Below are 22971 nucleotides of genomic sequence, written 5' to 3'. Positions count from 1 at the left end.
GAGATCCAAAACACAGCTGTGCTTTGAAAGTAGCACTTACCTGAATTTTGTGATCCAGTTCTCCAACTAATCAATGCTTACAAAAAAAGCATATATATCAGGGGAAAGTGTGTGTAAAAATGAAAATATTAGTGAAAATACAAAAATGCATTGCATAAGAAGTTGATAGCAAAAATGTGTACGAGTAGAAAATGCAAACAAAAAGAGGTTGTTTAGGAGAAATATGTACTAAAATAGTGGAGAATTTTCATGAGGATTTTTTTTAATTGCTGCAGAAATGTAGAGTGCTGAATTTAAGAGTGGAAACTGAGAGAATCAAAATTGACAGATCTTTCCGTCCCTATTTTATCAAGATATGACTACCAGCACCTCATTTTTTACCCAAAAAGGACTGTGGCATGTGCACCCACGCACGCATGCACACACACACACACACACACAAAGGATGTGTTTTTAGATTTTCACTTTGTTTTGATTTTTTCATACTTGTTAAAATGTTTGTGCCATTTTGTAAGTGGCTTTAGGTCACTTTTTGTGGAAAAACTACTAATAAATACAGTTATTAGTTTTAATAATGATGATAATTTTGGCAAGTTTGAAAACCATTTCCTTATGCAATTTTGAAGAAGTTGTTCATTCTTTTTAATAACCCAACAGCATAACCCAACCAATGTTAAGATGCTAGATGTGATTTTATGGGCCAAACTTAAGTACAGGAAGAGCAATCCTAATCCTGCCTGGGCAGAGCAGCAGAGCCACCACCATATCTGAAGCCCTGCCAGCTCCTGCCAGTCAGAACAGAAATTGAGGGGTCAGTTTCGTAGAGGTTTGCTGTTGTACCAGGTCCACATAGCACAGCACAGGGGCCCACATCACCTGGCAATGGACCAGCATAGGATCAGTGGATCCTTGGCTGGTCCAGCTCTGCCTCACCTCGAAATCACCCAATGTTTCAGGGCCCTATGCCAGGTACTGCTGGCAGGAAAACCACTGGCATTAGGCTCCCACCTTCTCTGATGAAAGCCAGGTCTCTGCTCCAGCAAAGCCTCCCATCAGTGGTGTTCTTCTCCACTGGCTGCTGCCAGCTGAGAAGGGCCTGCACTTCATCCTAATCATCTCCATAGATGCTCCCATAGTTGCTCTACTCTTCTCTCCTTTTGATGGATGTCCTTTTCCACCACGGCATTTTATGACAAATTAGTTTATTGTTCCTGTCCCTTGATTTTGCGCTGCTGCTGTTTTTGGTTTTTTTAATCATTATATATCACCATTTTGATCCAGTTAGTCATTGGATTTTATTGTTTCAGTGCGTATTTTAACTTTTGTAGCAAAAAAGTGGTGGAAAAATAAACTTTGATATAAAATAAGTTTGACATTTCAGTGGGATCTTAATCTTAATGCTGCTGATGCTGAACTTTAACTGGATAGCATCACAGTTTATTATCAGAGTTATGTTATAGTTGTGTGCTGAAATATCTAATCAAAACTGACAATATAAACATTGATATATCAGAGATGTATAAAGCAGAACCAACTCTTTCATGATGCTTACAGGGAGCAAGATCAGTGGATGTGTATTTCCCAGAAGCACCCTGGTTTGATTACTATACGGTATGTATTTGTAAAGATTACATTGTATTCTATATGATCAATGTCTTGCACAAAAACTCACTGATCTCTAGTCAGCTGACTTTTCATTGTTTTTAAGAGAACTCCAGTGTCCTTCACTAAACTTGGTTTTCAGAATCATTATAGAGTCCATCTTTGTTTTATGCTGAACTAAAAAATAAATGTTGACATTTCAAGGAATCTATGGAATTGTGACTCAGCTGAATAGTGTTTTCTTTTACTTGAGACATTCATTTCCCCCCACCGTATTTGATATAAAAATTGTGTTTTTCAATATTCTTGTATGCAATACATCCTACATAGCCTTGGCAGTAGGTTTAGGACTGACAACAGAAAATACTACTTTATGCAATACTAACACATACTTACCAGTCCACATGGAATTCATCATCATAAGTGAGTTGTGACAGCCTCTGATCTAGTAAGAACAGGATGCTGCCATGAGCTCTTCGGAGGAAAGGCAGAAGATAAATGTAGTAAAATAAATAAAACAAATTCTTATTTTTCAGACTAGTTACAAAGATATTTATTTGTATGCATGTGAAGCTATAGGTTCCACAAGTTAATATATGTATTTGTTCAAGTAAAAGTTGCAGAATAAAAAATGTGCAATTTACAATTCAGATTGAAATCCTATTTAAGTGTCAGTTGTGAAAATGGTTTTATGCTTTATATAGCCAGAGATGCTGGCCAGATTGCTTTCAAAAGAATTCTTCAACTGTGCCCAATTTTTTGGTAGGGTGATAAAGTACCCGCCTCGTCGCATAATAAGTATGCCAGCATTCATGCCCCACTGGAAAAGATCCCACTGTTTATCCGAGGAGGATATATTTTGCCAACACAAACACCAGCCACAAGAACTGCTAAGAGGTAACTAACTTAATTACTTTTTTTAAATGAACAAATTAAAAGCTGGCCTGAAATTGGTACCATGCTGAAATTTGTCTATGTTGTAAACAATTACGAATATGTTACTATGGTAGTGAGAGCAACCCCACTACTGAGAGCAATCCCGCTATTGTACACTTAAAATCTTCCTGCTTTTTTCATATTACAAGGCAGGATGTTTCCAATGAACTGGGTTAATTGCTTTTTGCCCCTTTACATGGCAGACACAAAATAACAGGCTGTAGGAATCAGTACATACATGGCATTAAGTTTTCATTCAAGACGTCTTGCTCAGAATTTGCATGGGTTCAGTTCAATAAACTGAATTTAGCACTGAGGTCGTTAATTGCCCTTTTGGTTTTTGTGGATCATTGGAGCAAGTTTTTCCTCAACCCCCTTTTTTTTGTCTGCACCTAAATGTGCACATTTAAAACAAGAGTAGAGATGTTGAATAATCAACAGGAGAACACACTGACTGACCGAGATGAAATAAAAGGAAGATGGAAGCAATACACTGAAGAACTCTATAAAAGAGATGAAAGGATGACAGATTCATTCATGGAAGAACCATATGATGAAGAACCAGAAATTTTAGAATGTGAGGTGAAAGCTGCCCTTAAAATACTTGGAAGAAAAAAATCACCAGGAGCAGATTGCATACCAATAGAGTTGCTACAAGTTACTGAGACTAAATCTGGCCAAATTTTGACAAAAACTTTTGTCAAGAAATATGGAAAACAATGGCCCACAGCCTGGAAGTGTTCAATATATATCCCAATTCCAAAGAAGGGATCCCAGGGAATGCAGTAATTATCAAACTCTTGCCTTAATATTGCATGCAAGTAAAGTAATGCTCAAGATTCTACAGCAAAGGTTCTTACCATATATGGAACGAGAAATGCCAGATGTCCAAGCTGGATTTAGAAAGGGAAGAGGTACCAGAGATCATATCGCAAACATACGTTGGATAATGGAACAGACCCAGGAATTTCAGAAGGAAATCACCCTGTGCTTTATATATTACAGAAAAGCCTTTGACTGTGCAGATCATGAAAAACTATGGACTGCTTTAAAAGAAATGGGGGTGCCACAGCATCTGATTGTCCTGATGCACAACCTATACTCTGGACAAGAGGCTACTGTAAGGACAGCATATGGAGAAACTGATTGGTTCCCCATTGGAATGGGTGTGAGACGGGGGTGTATTTTATCACCCTATTTGTTTAATCTATACACAGATCATACAGAAAGAGGGATTGGACCATGATGAAGGAGGTGTGAAAACTGGAGGTAGAAATAGCAATACTTTAAGATATGCAGATGATACCATATTACTAACAGAAACCAGTAATGATTTGAAACAAATGCTGTTGGAAGTTAAAGAGGAAAGCACAAAAGCAGGACTATAGCTGAATGTCAAGAAGACTAAAGTAATGACAATAGAAGATTTATGTAACTTTAAAGTTGACAATGAGGTCATTGAACTTGTCAAGGATTATCAATACCTTGGCCCAGTCATTAACCAAAATGGAGACAATAGTCAAGAAATCAGAAGAAGGCTAGGACTGGGGAGGTCAGCTATGAGAGAACTAGGAAAGGTCCCCAAATGCAAAGATGTATCACTGAACACCACAGTCAGGATCATTCAGACCATGGTATTCCCGATCTCTAGGTATGGATGTGAAAGTTGGACAGTGAAAAAAGCGGATAAGAGAAAAATCAACTCATTTGAAATGTGGTATTAGAGGAGAGCTTTGCAGATATCATGGAGTGCAAAAAAAGATGAGTAATTGGGTGTTAGAACAAATTGAATCAGAACTATCACTAGAAGCTAAAATGATGAAACTGAGGTTATCATACTTTGGATACATAATGAGAAGACATGATTCACTAGAAAAGACAACAATGCTGGGAAAAACTGAAGGGAGTAGAAAAAGATGAAGGCCAAACAAGAAATGGATTGATTCCATAAAGGAAGCCACAGACCTGAACTTACAAGATCCGAACAGGGTGGTTTATAACATATGCTATTGGTGGTCACTGATTCATAGGGTCATTGTAAGTCGTAATCAACTTGAAGGCACATAACAACAACAGATACCAATGATTTTAATAGTCTTTTTATTTATTCAGATGAACGTCCAGGTCACATTTTTGCTACAGTGAGAAGACCAGGGAGGGTGTAACCTTTGAATTTGAACTGTAGCTTTTGAATTCAGTGTCATGCCTTGCATATGCTTTGATCTCCCATTGCTCTCTATGACAGATGCTTGTGGGGCACTTTTCTCTGCATTTGCTGATAGCCAGATAGCTTCCACTTGCTCACAGGGCTATATTACTGAATCATGCCTCTTCATGCATCATTATAATATTTATGAAATTTTAATGATACATTGTTGCATCTTCATATATTTCGATGTTTTGTATGTATGTGATTTGTTTTTTGTGGTTAGGGTGATTTTGTAGTTGTTTTACGTGTGTACATTGTTTAGAGATATTTGTTTAATAGTATGTTAATTAAAATGTGGAATAACAATGATTAGTAGCAGTATTGTTTGGTTTTGAATATGGAATTTGTATTTTGTTTCTTATATTGATTCTTTTTTGTTGGAATTTGTAAACTGCTTAGAGATTTCTCTTGAAATATGGAGCAATATATAAAGTAAACAAAAGAATCATGATTGGTTTAAGTCAATAACGCATTTCCCCAACAGTCGCCTGAATCCATTTGGACTCGTTGTTGCCCTGGATGACCAAGGTGAAGCCTCTGGCTCTCTCTTCTGGGATGATGGTGAATCTATTGGTGAGTGTTCAGAACTGTGGTAGTGTAACTGGTGGCATCAGTTTGGTTTATGTAGGACAATTATGCTTTATATTTGGGAGAGTGTCAGAAATCAGGATTTTGACCTGTTGCTGCTAAAAATCAGAAAGCATCAGGATGACACCAGCATAAAATCTGTACCCGATACAGTTACATTTGATACAGAATAAAAGTGGTAGAGTAGTGGCTGACACCCCCAATGTCCCTTTAACTTTATTGTGTGTGTGCAGAGAAGGATAGTCGATTCTTCAATATGCAAGCATACATTATCTCACTGTGTTCTTTGTTGTACATTAGTCTGAAATAAAACTATTCCCTTTTCTTCTTAGATGACCTAATACTAACCTCAGTCTTGTGTCTTGTGTTTTGGCAGACACTGTTGAGAATGGAATTTATTTCTTCGCCAGATATACATACAGAGAAGTAAGTAGAAACAAATACTTAGGCAGAAATTGGGCCAGCAAGGGATGTGTGTAGCAGCTGTGGGTAGGAAACAGAAGAGAGGTCCAGGAAACGAAAACTAAGTAAGGAGTAGAAATGAGTAAAAACTAAACGGAGAAGCTGCAGCTTCTGCTAGGATCAGGCGAAGGTGAAATGGGAAAAGAGGTATAGAGGTAGGTGGGCATTTGGGGAAGAAATCTAGATAACAGTTTTTAGGATGCAACAAAAACAAAAAGGGACACACATTGGGAAAGGACCCAGGGAGTCTCCTTCGGATAATCTAGTCCAACTTCCTGAAATCTAATATCATCCATCCCTGGCAGATGCTTACCCAACTTTCTTTTTAAAATCTGCAACGATTAAGTTGCCATAACACACACACACCACCACCACCACCAGCAATTCATTCCATTGCCAAATTGTTCTTACTATTAGGAGGTTCCTTCTGAAGAATCCATTCCTTCTAGTTCAGAATCATGGCTGCTTTTTTGTCCTCGCTGAATGAGGAAACTGTTCTCTCTCTTCTTTCTTGTGAATACTTAAACACTTTCAGCATATCTCCCGCCCCTTAATATTCCTTCTTCATGCTGTTAATACATTTGGCAAACATAATGTTACAGGCTGCTAGTGATCATCCCTTTGTTAGGCAGATTGCATGTTGATAACCCATAATGGATGGTGGTTGTTTACTCAATGGGAATTAACAGTTGGGAGATTACTTGGAATGGGGAGCCATTTCACCCTGGGGACAGTAACACTTCCACATCCTCAGCTAAAAGGAGAAAGCTCATTAAAGGTAAGTAGGTAGCCAGTGTGGTGTAGTGGTTAAGGTGTTGGACTACGACCTGGGAGACCAGGGTTCGAACCCCCGCACAGCCACGAAGCTCACTGGGTGACCTTGGGCCAGTCACTGCCTCTCAGCCTCAGAGGATGGCAATGGTAAACCCCCTCTGAATGCCACTTACTATGAAAACCCTATTGATAGGGTCGGCCATAAGTCAGGATCGACTTGAAGGCAGTTCAGTTGTGCGTATAGGAGAGAGGGAGGGAGTAAAGAGCGAGCGAGCAGAACCAAGAGGAGAAAAGTGCAGGGCCTTTCCCTGGGGATCTGATGTGGGGTAGCTAATCTGCTGCCTGATAGGAGTGCACACTGTTTACCCTACTTACATCCCACTTCTGTATTTGCAAATAAAGCAGTTCTTACAAAAATAGCATAAATCTTCAGTATTCTTTCACCCAAAGGAAACCAAATCCAGGCTGGGTGCCTTTGGAACTTTTCACTGTTCATGGGAAGCACACAAAATATCAAGCATTAGGACTGCTGTGTGTCAGTATGTATAATTATCATATATATTTTTCTATGAAGGAAAAAAATCAGAGCATAAGGGACAACTGAATTACTCTCTGATTGCTACAGCAGATAAAGACCCAGCTACAATCCCCTTTCCCTTTAGCCCTCCTCTGCAGAGCTGCCTGTTGATGATGATATTACTAAGGTTTGCAGTCCCAGAAGTATGCATTTGACATTCAGTCCCAGAAGTATGCAACTAATAGGCGCCATTTAGAAAAACGAAATGACATTAATATTCCTGTGGTGTTGTTCCCAGACCTCCTGCTTCCAGCGCTGACAGTGAATTGGAGAAGAGTGATGCCTATTTTTTCCGTGTGATTATCTGTGCAGAGACTGGTGTCAGAGATTTTGTTGTAATACACCAGATGCTTTCCAGTATTAAGGCTCCTCCGCTTCACTTTTTTCAGAGTGCTTTCTTCTTGTCGTTCACAAAACTGTCATAGCCTGAACAGCAAAAACAGGGTAAAGATTAGACTAGGTTTCTGCATTTGGCATACCACACAAATTGCTGAAGGCAATATTTATTTATTTATTTATTTATTTTATATATATCCGGCCCTTCCTCTCAGCAGGAGACCAATAGCAAAAGGCAGTAGCCACTGTTATATTCTGCAGGAAATCAGTTTGCATTTGATGGCTAGCTGTGTGGCACTTCTATTTCTCATTGCTTAAACTGATTTTTTCTTTGTAATACCTGAAATTCCAGCCTGCATTTAAGCCAACCTTAACTGTCAAGTTCACATTGCAAATGTGATGTAATTAAAATGGCATTCTAATACAGAAGCAGCATGCAACACAGTGATATATAAGAGAGGCCTTAGAGTACACACTATTCCTAAATGACATTTAAAAAATAACATTGGTACAGGTGTGTGTGACACACAGACACTCTATCCAGCCTTCTTTAAAGAAACTCAAGGTGGCTAATATTTAAAAACAATAAGACACATCCATCATTCCTTAACAACAACAGTCATCATTCCATCAGCTCTGCTGAAACACTAGCTCCACTGGGCTTCTCTAGTCCCTGAACGGTTTGCATTCCAGCTGATCATTATTAGAACTACTATTAAACTTCAAGAAATGGTGCCAGGCAAAGCAATCCAAATCTTGTATGGGAAGTGACAGGCAGATTTATTTATTTATCTATTACATTTATATCCCACCCGTCCTCCCAAAAGGAGCCAGGGTGGCAAACAACAAGTGATAGATAAAAATGTCTTTAAAAGATCTTTAAAACAAACATCTTAAAAACAATTCCAATAGTTTAAAGAGGAAGGTCTTCAGTAGGTGCTGAAAAGATAATAGAGATCCACCATTGCATCCAAAGCCAAGCTGCTTGACCTGGCCAGGCTAGAAGATGAAGGGTGGATTTTTACACATTTTTTTTGCTGCTGCAGAGGATTGGGCCCTTGGGGAATTCACAAGTCTCTGGATCCTGCAGATCCAGAACTTCTAGCGCTCTCCCCTAAAATGGTCCATTTTGGGGGCTTACTGCTGCCTACCACCAGTAGTAGTTGTTCACCCACAAGGGCAAAGCTTAGGCCTCCACTTCTATTGGCAGATGCTAGTGGGGAGCAACATGCACATCCTGACCTTGCCAGCCACTAACATGGGGGAAAGAGTAGGATTGTGCTGTGATTTTTTTTCTTCCCCCCGCCCACCAACTTTTTGCTTTGTGTCTTTTAGACTGTAAACCTTGTTTTAACTGATTGTATGTAAGGCACTCTGGGAGCCTTTCCTGCTACAGTGAAGTAGAAACAATCTGAATAAATAAATAATATCCCATTATGAATCCAACAATGATGGCAATTTCTGAGAGCAGTGGTTAAACCCAGAACTGCATTACGAAGTAAAACAAACAAAAATATATAAAAGGTTTGGCCAAAGTTCATGAGGTCGGAGAATCTGGAGCAGGGCCTCAGATGATAACCAGAGCATGCAGAGAGAAATATATGGCCAAAGGTAGTTCTTAAGGTGATCAGATTCCAGGTCATTTATATGTACATTTATAATTTTCATAATTTACTGTAAGCTTCTTATGGTCTGTTTTGTTTAACTCTGATGAGATAGACCCGTTTTTCCCATTAAAACTGTTCTTGCATGTCCCTTAATTTTATTCTGATTGAAAAGCTGCCCCCTTTAGCATTTATTTATTTCCCACGTTTCTTTTTAAAAAGAAAAATAAATTATTGATAACTAAATAATGCAATCAGACAGTAATCAAAATCTTTACATAACAGATGAAGAGATGGTGGTACTGTAGTCAGAGGATTCTAGTTAACTGCTGTGGGAAACAGATGGATTTGTCCAGCAAAGTAATTCATACACTCGCAATAGCTGGTTTTGTGGGCCTTTTATTGCTTACAATGTATTTGGAAGTTACTCGGTCATTGCCAACTGTTCCCTAGGGTGCACTTCTTCAGCTTTTAGTGATAAAGGTTATCTCTCTAACAAAGCAGAGCATGGAAGTATCCTGTCCTGAAACAGGGGCCATGCAGATTTTGTTTGCCATGCTTCTCAATGTGTCATTATCACTCTGTCTGCAGTGCAGAGAAGACTGGAATCAAGAGCAGGTAAAGGGATTGTCCCAGGGTGGCTGAATTGCCATTCAAGTGTTTTTTTCCTCCACTAACAATTCTGCCAAACCATACTTCTTGCCCTGTTCATCATCTCATACTCTGAGCTTTCTCAGAATTGGATCTCTTCTACTTTCTCAGTTATCTTTAAAAAGATAGCATATGGCAACTAACTACACCAGGAGAACCTGTGAATAACTAAGCCATTAAATAAAAACTGTAGTAGCTAGTGGTTTGTGGAGGACAAAGTCTCTTTTGTATAAACGTTCTGTGAGGTACATACCAGCTGATCCTTTGTGTGCCAATTTAGCTTAATGTTTGTTCATCTGTACTTCTGTGCTGTGCCACCAAACTGGAATTCTGACAGCAGCACAGGATGATTCTGCATAGGACTAAAAATAGTAAAGCCTTCATTGTCTCCTCCTTGCATTGGACGTCCTTTTATATACATAAAATGTTTTTCTTCTGAATTGTTTCAGGGTCACTTGAAGACAAGTATTGTTGACAATAACTATCGGGGGGTCAATTCTCTATCATATGACATGATTCAGTTCCTTGGTGTGACCTCAAGACCTAATGGTGTCACTGTGAATGGAAAGAGCATCCGCAGTAGTGACATACATTTCCAGGGAAATGGGGTAGGTGTTGTGCTTGTGAATTGATCAAAGCATTGGTTTGGGCATTTGATGAGGTACAGATTCAAGCTGCATTCTCCCACCCCCTTGTTTCAATCTCCACTGTACACATCCCAGAGTTATACACCTGAGCAGCTGCCCTCTAGGTTCCGATCAACCTTCTGAGCAGTGGCTTCTTCCTCCACTGGGCAAAATTTCCCTATGTATGAAATACTGAAATGAGCAGGGGCCTGTTGCCCATCTTCCTCTAACATTCTTCACTGGCACAGTTAATCTTATTAAGGAGATCATGGGTAGCCTCTTCATAGAGCTATCTTTTCCCTTAGTCCCTATTGCTTAGGAAGGGGGAGGGCACAAAGTAGGAGTGAACCTGTGCACACTCCTGGAATGTACTTTTCCAAACCAGTGAAAGCAGGGAGAGTTAAATATTTGCAAACATTTTGCTGTCTGAGTTGAAGACAAGATGGTGCATCCTTCCCCCCGGCCCCCATTGCAAGTACAGAAGCTGACTGGACTAGCAGTTGTTTTTTAGTTCAGCACTGCAGCCGAGGGCTTCTACCGCAATGAAGGGCAGCAGACTAGAGTTCAAGGGAGTGCAGGGCAGGGCAAGTGGCACGTCCAACCCTCTCCTCCACCATCTTGCTGCCAGCATTTGCTGCCTGAGGCAGATGCCTCATTCTGCTCAATGGAAGGGCTGGCCTTGAGTTGTTCACAATGGAAAACGTCTCTGCAAATCTCCCATCCCTGGTATGAGTACATAGCACCTGTGGATCACTACAGCTCTGCCAGCTGTGGCAGAATGAGTGCTGGACTTGATTCACAGCACACGGGACAGCTGTTTTTATTTTCAGTATGTGGTGGGCTGCACACCTGCTCCTGCGCGGGGAAACCCAACTGTGTAGCGTTCACTACTAGCAGCAGCAGCAGATGGCGTGGTGGGGCTGAGCTGCTCACCTGACCTCCATCCAGCTGCAGCATATCACATGCAGCATACCAGAGAGGGAAGTGGGGAGGTCCATGCAGTGCAAACGTGCCAGCAGAAGCATCAGGTTGTCTGTGCCCACACATTTGTGCCATGCCATCTCCTTGCCCTTCTCCATCCTAGTATGCTGCAGTGGCTCAGCCAGTGAAATTCTTGGCACCGCTCTTGGCTTGAGTCCAGTGCCTCTCATTTTAGAAATGAAAGTCAGGTGTAAAGAAAGAACATAAAATTTCCCCTAATAGAGACTTTCCCACTCCAAATTCCTCACAGTTGGCTATTCCACTTCAAATATTTCGTGTTGTATTGCCTTCAAATGGCCCTTAAAGCAACCTAGGAGTAAAAATAAGAATTCTCTTCCAGGTACACCATCATATTTCATTGGAGATAAATCAGTAAAGACACAAGCAGTCAATAATAGTTTTTGCTTTGCTCTACAGCAAGAAAACATAGTCAGGATAAAAAGCACCACTGCCCAGTGCTGTTTTTATTGTTTACCTTACTGAACAATTCTGTTCAGGAAAGAGCTAGACAGAGAGGTTCTGCATGGAAAAAACATTGGGAGGATCTTTTTAAAAAAAAGTCAGAAAATTTTAAATCATAATTACTGTAAAGAAATGTGCATGTTTTCCCCGAATATATAGCTGCCAGTTAGAGTAGGCAGTACTGGGCTAGATGGACTACTAGTCTAACCTGATACAAAGCAGCTTCTTATGTTCCTGAAATGTCATATTATTCTGATAGATAAAATGTTTTGAAACAGCAACATCAAAAACTTAATAAATGACTTACCCTAAAATATTTATGTTGTCCAGCTGGAAATTAAAATTAATATTTCCCTCATATTTCCATTCTCTGTTAGTTATAACCATGTATAAAAATATAAATAATCTAGGAAAGTGTGGCAGCAGAACAATTCTTCCATACGTTAAACTAGTTTAAGTAGTTTGAAAGAAAATAGACGCTATACAAGTTGTGCCCTGAGCATTAACCAGATATCTTTATGCCAGTTGAAAAATAAATAAAAAGAATGTCTGGTCTTTGACTGTAATAAACTTTTACTTACTTACTTACTTTATGCTAGGTTTAAAATGATTTGGATGATTACTGCTACAAACACCAGTCTATTTAGCAACTTCAGCATTTCAAATTCATGCGTTTTTATCAATTTAGCAGTAGCCATAATTTCTCACTCATGATCTCAACAAAATTCTGTTCCAAATATCAAAATACAATGTTTTGCCAATAGAAAGATAAATGATGAATCATTGGAAAATTGTTTCTGGAAGGAGTTAGGGTTGATCAGAATAAAATATGCCCAGGTAATAGGTATTTGTGCAGAGGACATTAGTTTGGAATGGCCACAGTGCGGATCTCCTTTTTCATATTAAGGTATCACATTCTCAGAGTAAACAGTGAGAATCTAAGGGGCTGACTTTACCAACCTCTTTTTGTATGATTTGCAGTTCTTAACAGGATACATTTGTACTTGTCATTCATCTCCTTAAAAATCACAGGCAATTAAATAATTTGTAAATGGATATTATAGAGAACTTCAATTAGACTGAATCACAATAACATGAAGACTATTAATTTTTCATGGTGAAATCAGTAATGTTGTGTTTTAGTTATTACTAGTTATTTAGTTATTATTCCTAGGCATGGCTTCACATTTTCTGCAGAAAATAAGGACAGTGTTTGGGTACGTAGCCTTACCTTGTCTTAGACCATCTGGTGATTTTTAAGTCTAATTGATTTCATAATGGAATTAAACACATTTAAATATTCCCTATTTTTAAATTTATGGGGTTCCAAAGGTTGTATCCAATGCTGGTGTTCTGCTTGCCCAGCAGACTTCGGTTTACAGAACGGAACTTTCTCCTCTCCTCTTTCATGTAGCCCCCACACCCTCAGAATCTGTTTCAGGATGTTGGGGGATCCTCCAGAGAAGATTGGGGGTGTGTGCACAGGGATAGAGGAGAAAGGTGACATTCTGTTGCACAAGTGGCATTCTGCTCGCTCAACATTGGATACAACCCAAAGTGTTTAACAGGATGGATTGCTCCTGTTCTGATAATCCCTAACACTAACCCAGAGGTGATTTTCTTTTAACCAATAAAACATTAATTAGTTTTCTCTCACACTTTCTCAACAGAAACTTATTGTGCACATTTCTGCACCACTTGGTGAAGAGCTGGACTTGATGCTTCAATAGAATATTGAAGAAATCAAATAAATTGTTTTATGATTGTATCTGTAATTTGTATGTCATCATGAATTCTCAACTGAATTAAAACACGTCAGTCTCTTGCATATTTTGTTAGTGTCTTCTCTGTCCTCCTTTCTAGAAGTTTATAGGGTAGGTTTTGTTGAGGGGCATAAATCAACATATCATTTTCAATTTTGATAAGTGTCTGAATTCAAAAGAAAGTGGATTTCCTGCTTCAGCAGGGGCTGGATTAGATTACCTTTGAGGTTTCTTCTGATTCTATGGTTCTATGAATGCCATGTATATGCCATTTTTCTGAGGGCCACTCCAGCAGTGCTGTGATAGTCACACCCCAAGGAGGATCAGAAGCAATGACCAAAAAGGTTCACCTCAATATACCAGACAAGATTAGATTTATGATGGCAATGCAACTCATCCTTTGATGCTGGAGTTGTCAAATGTTTAACAGCCATGTATGAACCAAGCTTAAACATCAGAGTATTCTAAAACTAGTCACCTTTTGAGAAGAGAGTGAAAAATATTGTTTCACAGAACTGGTCAAAATACTTTAAAAAGCTCTTTCATCTGGAGGTGTAGAAAACCATTAGAAGAAAAACTATATCCAGCTACATAACGCAAACATAAGTGCAATATATTTTACAATGTTTAATTTATGTTGCAGCTTGAATTATTTACTCGGCTCCCTGATCAACTGATAAGTTTTAATGTCTTTAACTTTATTTCTATGCCAAACCTTAACTTCTCTGTAATGGTTCATGCTTTCTTCATGCAGTGCAGTGCACTAAACTCACCTAAATAAAATTCCAGAGATAACTGAACAAGGGAAATTGGACCAAATCATGCTCACTTGGCACACTGATGCTCTTTAGAGCCAATCCTTATGATGCTTTTGTATTCACGTACAGATATCCAAGTATAAAATGTCTGTGCCTCACATCAGCTGTGAACGGCATCTACACACTGAAATCTTGGCTTTTCATGGCATAGTACATGCGCTCAGCGACTGCGATCAGGCACTTCTTTCCATACATTTTGACTAGGATCAGTTTAAAGTTGGCCATTTACAACTGAAATATGTGTTTTCTATTCAGGAATCTACAACAAAATATCCTTAGAAGTAACTGTCAGATCATTGTGAATTTAGGATGTATAAGCCATCTGTCAGTCCCATGCTGCAGGAGCAGCAGCAGCAGCAACAACAAAAGATCTGTTAGTAGCACTTTCATAAACAGATCTGTAAGTTAGTGCTTTGAAGTCCCTTGATGTTGTAGCAGCAAAAATTCCAGACACACATATGCTGCATGTTTCAAATAGATGTTACACCAATAACAAAACTATAAGACGCATCATGATTATTATTAGGAGGAAGGGGGGTATAGACACAAGAGACTTTTTAATAATCTTGTTTCAGCCCACTCCCCAAAACAATTATTTTCCTAAATCAGGCAGCACACTTTTCAGACTTCACTCCTACAGGTAGATAGGTATCAATTTAGGGGGGGGGAGTCAATTCAGTTCTACATACCTTAGCATAATATGCCATTTGAAACTAAGATCCAGAACAGAAGTGGGTAGATGATGAACTGGAAATCTATTGTCTTATGGATTAGTTCAGCAAATAATTCTAATTCCTAATAGTATGACAAAAGCCTCCCACCCCCACAGCCCCTCAAATTAAGCTGGTCTGTAGTAACTGAGATGCAGATTTGTATGTGGAGGTCATCCCAGTGTATGTGGCTTATGGGGTGCAGTAGATCATTGGCTCCACCTGGTGAACTTTCCTTTTGCATCTGGCTCCGTCTCCCACCCACCCCCAACAATTTTTACCTCAGTAAGTGAACCTCAAAGTTCTATTTAAAAAACAAAGTGGATCCTGCAAGCCTGAAGTCAGACCACACCTGAAAAAAATGCTTGCTTACATGGCAGAATACCATGGGACAAAATGATGAGAATTGGCTGTTAGCCTTGGAGCAATAAAGCAATCACTTGGTAAATTGCAGGATGACAGATGGCAAAGCACAATGATGCTGTATTTCCTCTCATGTCTGACATCGGCAACCGAGAATGTATAGTTTTAATCCCATTTTTAGGGATGGGGGACATGCCTTCAGCAGTTAAATTGAATTAAATGGCCACCGTTCTAAAGAAGAACCACTCAAATAAAAAAGCCTTTCCTGCATTAACAATATTCACACGTTTTTAAAAAGCTTGTTACAAGACAAAAAGGCATTGTGCGTAAAAGACTCCTATTGGAGGCTCCACTTTGCTTTAGCCGTAATTACAGGAGCCTTGAATGCAAACTGAGGTTGAAGTGTATTTCCATTCATTTTCAACTATGTGCAAAATCCTTACAATAAAAGTTCTTATATCCCTTTATGAAAATGCTGCTGTACAGAGAATGACCCTGTGTTTTTGAAAACTATATTCTCAGAAGAAAGTAGTATTGCTCTGCAGTAAAAGCCACAGTTCATACTTGTCAAGATTCCTATTTAGAGAAAAGCTACAATTATAATCAGGGGAAGGGAAACTAAAGTGTTGTGCCTCTTGAACCGTTTTTGGTGAGAAAATATGTAGAAGTTGTTGATAGCAAGAACTGTCAGGAGGATGGTAGCTGTTGCCTCCTTTATATTGGGCTCAGATCATTTCTTTTTCATGGAGCTACAGAGGGATCATAAGAACCTGCCTTATACTGAAGCAGAGCATTGGTCCAATCTAGGTTACTGTTTTCCACAATGCCTGGCGGCGGCTTGCCATGGTTTCAGATAGGAGGCATTCTTAACCCTACTTGGAGATGCTGGGAGCTGAACCTGGGACTTTTCCTGTGCAATGTAGGTGCTCTACCACTGAGTCACAGCTCATTTCCACAGATTTGGACAGCCTTAATTGTTTCTATCCACAAACCTTCTATGCTCTCACATGTTTCTCATGCATGCAAGGTTTTTGCAGCACTGACACACTGACATCAAAATGCCAACCCATATTCCTCCTCCCCCGTTTTCCTTTCTGGGGAAAAACTGCTAATTAACAAACAGACAAACACAAACACAAATGCTGCTACCAACTACCCATTTGCAAATTAAGCTCCCACCAGGAAGAACCCTTTGCTCCCTTGTGTCAATGTCTCTCTCTCTCTGGAAGCTTGCCTGTCAGGCACCGATGCAAAAACTATCTGGTGCAGGTAAACTCAAAGCCAGGGATGAGGACCCTGGGCCCTCCAGGGGTTCTTGGACGGGAGTACGTCTAGATGGAAGATCTTGCATCGCAAATGGGTCATTCACATCCAGTTGTTCTGTTTTCATGACAGCCACGTTGTCAACGTATTCCTGTTTTCTCAGTCATGGATACTCATTGCTATTCTGCCAGTTACTGTCCACCCCACTGGACAGAGCTTGATGGAATGTATCTGAAGAGGTGGGTTGGTTGGTCCCTCCCCTTAATCACTCCTCTATTGCCTTTTTCTGATAATACTGTAGCTGTTCTTTAGATTCCTGTAGAAGCTGTTCTTTGCAAGCCAGGTTGTGGCTCAAATGCTTAATTTTCTGCTCCACTGGGGAGTGGCAATGGAAAGCTCTTGGCACGTTTTCCTGCAGGAAGGAGAGGCAAGGAGCATGCTGGTGTGCATCCTGTACAGCAAAGGTACTTTGTTCACTTCAGAAATAGGGCTACCAAATCACTCTTGGGCTTCCTCTGAAAATCAGAGCTGGGAAAAGGTTGGGGATCACCAGGAACAGCTCACCTGGTGGGGTAGAGCAGCAGCAGTACCCTCCCAGCATGGACATCACTACTACTTACTGGGAGGGGCAAGCAGAAAGGTTGGGGCTATGCAGGTACACCAGCAGGAGCAGCAGGTTGACTCAGCCAGTGCCCTCGCACAAGCTGGACCTCGCCACCATCCTGCCCTTCCCAGCCGGGAGGCTATTACTATGCCTCTGTCCCACCAGATGAGACAGTCTTGGGGATCACCATAAAAATGGTGGGATAAGCCACCTCTCCAGTTTCAATATTAGGAGGAAGGCTGGTTGCACTTGCCAACTTAAGTGTGGTGAGCAAAATGGGAAAGCCTGCACTGGAGAATGATTGGATATGTAGAGAGGGCACCATCAATGCTCCTGAAACAGCACCAGTCTCCCTCCTCCCTCTAAAAGTCATTTCACCCACACCAGACAGGCTGGGAGTTCCCCTCAGTTTTCAGAGATACTCAGGTAACGTTTTGTCACACAATAAGCCCCTGGAAAACTGTCATCTGATTTTCCCAGACCTTCATCTCTTACCCTTGAATAGATCGTTGTGCAAATTAACCAGCTGGCTGCTTACACAGCCTTATTATAGGAACTGTTATTTAATAAATTAATGTTTGTTATTAATTCAATCTTTAATAAATAATGACTACAATTCCAAATAGAATAATATTCTACAGCTTGGAATACTATACATTTTGGAAAGTTGTCGGTCTGTTCTCTTTGCATTTGGACACCTCTTAAGATTTCATAAACTAATTTTACGTGATGATTCCTGAGATCAAGGAGCAGATTTTCATTTCTCTTTGGATAAAATTGGATGCCATTTCAAATCAAGATGGCAGATCGCACCTCTTTAAAAGTGCATTGATTTGCTTGGTTTCTTAGAATTCCCAAGCAATGCCAGGTACAAGGCTGCTAGTAAACTATAAAGCTTAATTGATTAATCGTTCTCTTTGCCTCTTCTTACTGCAAGGAGCTGAGCTACTTTTCTGAGGACCCATGTCTGGACATTTATTTATTTATTGCATTTATATCCCATCTTATCTCCAAGGAGCTCAAGATGGCATACATAGTTCTCTCTCAACATTTAATCCCCACAACAACCCTGTGAGGTAGGTTAGGCTAAGAGGCAGTGACTGGCTCAAGGTCACCCAGTGAGCTTCATGGCTGCGTGGGGATTCCAACCCTGGTCTCCCAGGTCCTAGTCCAGCCTTTCCCTACTAGTGGGCCACCAGATGTTGTTGGACCACAACTCCCATCAGCCTCAGCCAGCATTGCCAATGGTCAGGAAAGATGGGAATTGTGGTCCAACAACATCTGGTGGCCCACTAGTTGGGAAATGCTGTCCTAGTCCATCATTCTACACGTGCATTTTAATTGAAATGATTTTTATTATTAAGTGTTAACGAGTGTAGAGTAAAAAACCTCCATGCTGCTGCAAGTTGGATATAACTATATGTAATCCCCACAAAACCATGTAGGCAAGTGGAGCACTTAACCACTCAGCCAAAAGCCCAGAGTGCTTTTCCTTTCATAGGGTCCAGCTTCGCTAAAATGGATTATAATAAGCAGGTTTAACAGAAAGCCATCACATATAATCTCTGGTTAGACACAGCCTTAGCAGACAATATGGTTTTCACAAAAGTTACTCAAAATCAGCTCTAGAGGGTGGCAAGGTTGAGCCTTTGCCACAGGGCCCTGTCAGCTCTTCACTGAGACAGCAGTGTCGGTGGGGGTGCAGGCAGGGCTGGAGATTCCTTGGTAATTGCCAGGCCGTAACTCCTCAGCTGGCAGCTTGGCTATAAATCTGCCAGGCTAGGAAGGAGGAAACAAGATAAGGGCAGAGGCCGTTCAAAGCTTATGTGCCAAGCCAGAAATCCAGAAGAGACGTCAGTGAAGGTCCGGGTCTAGTTTGCTGAGAGATCAGTCCAAGTCAAGGTTCAGGGAATAGGACGACACACAGTGGTCACGCCTGACGTTGTAGTCAGCAACAAGCTGAAGCCAAGGTTTGACTTTTAAGGAGCAGGTTTGTCAGCAGGTGTGAGCCATCAGCATTTTGGCCTTAAGTGGACAGGCCTGCCCCTCTTCTGCCTGACCTTCTGCTGTCTACGTTCTGCAGGTGAGGGGGGAGTATCCTGTTCACTGCCTGCGTCTGGCTGAAGGGCTTCAGCTGTGTCTGGGGTGCTCTGCAGCTGAGGGGGAGAAGGAGCTGGGTTCTCAGGAGTTTCCTCCATTTCTCCTTCTGGGTCTACTGCTGTTACTCCCGAGTCATCCTCGTCTGATGAGTCCTCTGACGGGGCCATGACAGGGCCCAAGACTAGCAGGGGGCCCATCCCCCTAAGAGTGCTACCATTTCCATTTTGCACACTGTACCCAAAAAGATCAGATGCAACCTAAGCGAATTCTTGTCTCACCTCGCTCACTGCTGTCTCACCTCCTCCACATGAGGGAAGACCACCAAAGGTGCTGAGCACCCTCTCCCCCTCAAAAAAATCCTGGAACCAGCATTGATTAGCCGCTCTCCAGATTAAGTTACACCTAGAAAGTATTCATGTTTGGGGGGTCATGGGGATGGAATACTACAGACACTTAGAAGTAAGGGCTGTTTAATTCAATGGGACTTTCTTCTGAGTAGACATTATAGGATTGTGCTATAAATCAGTTGTTGGAGAACTGCAACCATTCTCCCATCAAAGGAGTCCACAGTCATTTGTAAATTATTTCAGGAATGTCATGAACATTTAATGACTAGCAGAGCAATCCCAACAGATTCACCATCACATCTGAAGCCCTGCCAGCCCTGTGGTGTTTGTGTTTTTTTGCTGCACTAGCTCCAGTCAGGTGCAGCTGAGGGACCTGAGGATTGGCTGAATCCAAATCTTCCAACTCACCGCTCCAAAATGCCTCATTTCAGGGCTTTTCATTGGCTACCACCACCACCAGTGGGAAAACCATTGGTAGTAACTTCCCACCCAGTAGAGTGAAGTTCAGGGCTCCTCCCCCCACCCAGCACTCTGCTAGCAGAGGCTGACAGAGAGGTGAATATGCACCATCCTGATCTTCCCAGCCACCAACATTGGGAAGTGAGAATTGCAGCCTAGGGCTTGTAAAATTACAAGAGAATAGTGAAATAAATGCCCTGGGAATATACATATATCTCTAAAACAAACAAACCAGACAGAAATCTTTGCTCCTCAAGCCCAGCATCCTTTGGGATATTCAAAACCAAGTAGTTGTATGTAGTATTTTTAAAGAAATAAAGAGACTGAGCACTGTTGTGCTTCGGTGGAGAAGCTCTCAGCTTATGTTTTTGAAAGATGATAATGGATGGCAAAAAACCAGAAAACAGAAAGATGAAGACCCTTCATCTTTCCCATCTCTCATTCTGAGCACTTCCTCTCTCAAGTATTTCATCACACAAGACACCTGCTTTGAAAGAGCTAGAAACAGCACGACTGTGGCATAATGAAGAAGGTAATTGTTCTCTAAAGAAGGTTCAGGTCACCCATAGGGTTGCCAGGTCTCTGGTTTTTGCCCAGAGACTCTGGATTTCTGGGGTCCTCTCCGGGTCTCCGAGTGAGTCACCTTAATCTCCAGACTCTCAGCTTTCATTTTTAAAAAAAATCAAGTTAGGTGGTCTGGGTCACAAGATATATACCAAAACATCAGCTGCCCGCCACAACTACCGTTAAAGGAGTTCATAGCTGGCTGCTCTAACCCCGCCCTTTCAGGTTTGTAGCCAATAAGTGAAGGCAGGGTTATGATTGACAAGGCCAGAAAACTGTTGTTTTTTCCTGCTTATCTGAAAATCTCATAAACTGAGTAAGTATATAGCTTTCAGTCTTTTTCTCTCATTTATTTATTTAATTTGTATCCCGCCCTTCCTCCCAGCAGGACAGAAACAAAGCACTAAAACACTTTAAAACATCATAAAAACAGATCTTAAAATACATTAAAACAAATCAGCATTAAAAACATATTTAAAAAACAACCTTAAAAAGGGGTTAAAAACATTGTTTAAAAAACATATTAAACAATTCTGACACAGATGCAGACTGGGATAGGTCTCAACTTAAAAGGCTTGTTGAAAGAGGAAAGTCTTCAAAAGGCGCCAAAAAGATAGCAGAGATGGCGCCTGCCTAATATTCAAAGGGAGGGAATTCCACAGGGTAGGTGCCGCCACACTAAAGGTCCGTTTCCTATATTGTGCAGAACGGACCTCCTGATAAGATGGTATCTGCAGGAAGCCCTCACCTGCAGAGTGCAGTGATCGACTGGGTATATAAGGGGTCTTTCAGGTATCCTAGTCCTGAGCTGTATAGGGCTTTGTACACCAAAACTAGAACCTTGAACTTGGCCCGGTAGCAAAGGGGCAGCCAGTGCAATTCTTTCTGCAGCAGTGTGGCATGTTGGCGATACCCTGCTCCAGTGAACAGTCTCGCCGCCGCATTTTGCACCAGCTGCAACTTCCGGACCAACCTCAAGGGCAGCCCCACATAGAGCGCATTACAGTAATCCAGCCTAGAGGTTACCAGTGTCTGGACAACAGTGGTCAGGCTATCCTGGTCCAGAAATGGCCACAGCTGTCTTACCAGCCGAAGCTGGTAAAAGGCACTCCTAGCCACAGAGGTCATCTGGGCCTCTAGCGACAGAGATGGATCCAGGAGCACCCCCAGGCTACAGACCTGCTCTTTCAGAGGGAGTACAACCCCATCCAAAACAGGTAACTGGCCAATTATCCGAACTCGGGAACCATCAACCCACAGCGTCTCCGTCTTGCTAGGATTCAGACTCAGTTTATTGGCCCTCATCCAGCCCACCACCGAGTCCAGGCAGCGGTCCAGGGCTTGCACAGCCTGTCCCGATTCAGATGTTACGGAGAAATAGAGCTGGGTATCATCAGTGTACTGCTGATACCTCGCCCCAAAGCTCCTGATGACCACTCCCAAGGGCTTCATATAGATGTTAAACAGCATGGGGGACAAGATGGTACCCTGCGGCACCCACAGCACAACTGCCATGGGACTGAAAGACAGTCACCCAATGCTATTCTCTGAGAACAACCCTGGAGATAGGATAGGAACCACTGTAAAACAGTGCCTCCAATACCCATCACACCAAGTCGGCCCAGAAGGATATCATGGTCAATGGTATCAAAAGCCGCTGAGAGATCAAGTAAGAACAACAGGGTCGCACTCCCCTGTCCTTCTCCCGATAAAGGTAATCCATCAGGGCGACCAAGGCCGATTCAGTCCCATAACCAGGCCTGAACCCAGACTGGGATGGGTCAAGATAATCTGTTTCACCCAAGAGTACTTCCAGTTGCTGCGCCACAGCCCTCTCAAACCAATGGGTCCAGGGTGGGCTTTTTCAGGAGTGGTCGAATCACCACCTCTTTCAAGGCGGCTGGAACCACTCCTTCTTGCAATGATGCGTTGACCACACCCTGGATCCACTTGGTCAGACCCCCTCGGCAAGCTTTAATAAGCCAAGAAGGGCAAGGGTCGAGAGGACATGTTGCTGGCCGCATCATCACAAGCACCTTGTCCACGTCATCAGGCCGCATCAACTGAAACCATTCCCAAGAAGTTGCAGCAGACGTTGCACTGGATACCTCATTGGGGGACTACAGTAGATGTGGATAGGGCATCAAGACTGCTACAGAGGCAAGCAACTTT

At 41.5% G+C, this 22971-nt stretch overlaps 1 protein-coding gene across 2 annotated transcripts in view; it reads left to right on the top strand.

Moving 5' to 3' along the window:
- Positions 1-13636, top strand: part of LOC133390871 (sucrase-isomaltase, intestinal-like) — a 111222-nt gene extending 97586 nt beyond the window's left edge. For both annotated transcript variants that reach the window (XM_061640317.1, XM_061640316.1), the window contains exons 15-20: positions 1555-1611; positions 2369-2499; positions 5232-5320; positions 5712-5761; positions 10189-10347; positions 13479-13636. In XM_061640317.1, coding sequence (XP_061496301.1) covers positions 1555-1611; positions 2369-2499; positions 5232-5320; positions 5712-5761; positions 10189-10347; positions 13479-13538 — 546 coding nt within the window. In that variant the 3' untranslated portion in view covers positions 13539-13636. The remainder of the gene's footprint in view (positions 1-1554; positions 1612-2368; positions 2500-5231; positions 5321-5711; positions 5762-10188; positions 10348-13478) is intronic.
- The last annotated feature ends 9335 nt before the right edge of the window (positions 13637-22971 follow it).

This window comes from Rhineura floridana, chromosome 8 (assembly GCF_030035675.1).
Source record: "Rhineura floridana isolate rRhiFlo1 chromosome 8, rRhiFlo1.hap2, whole genome shotgun sequence".
NCBI lineage: Eukaryota > Metazoa > Chordata > Lepidosauria > Squamata > Rhineuridae > Rhineura > Rhineura floridana.
Note: the sequence above shows the minus strand (reverse complement) of the source record. Positions and strands in the feature narration are given on the sequence as shown.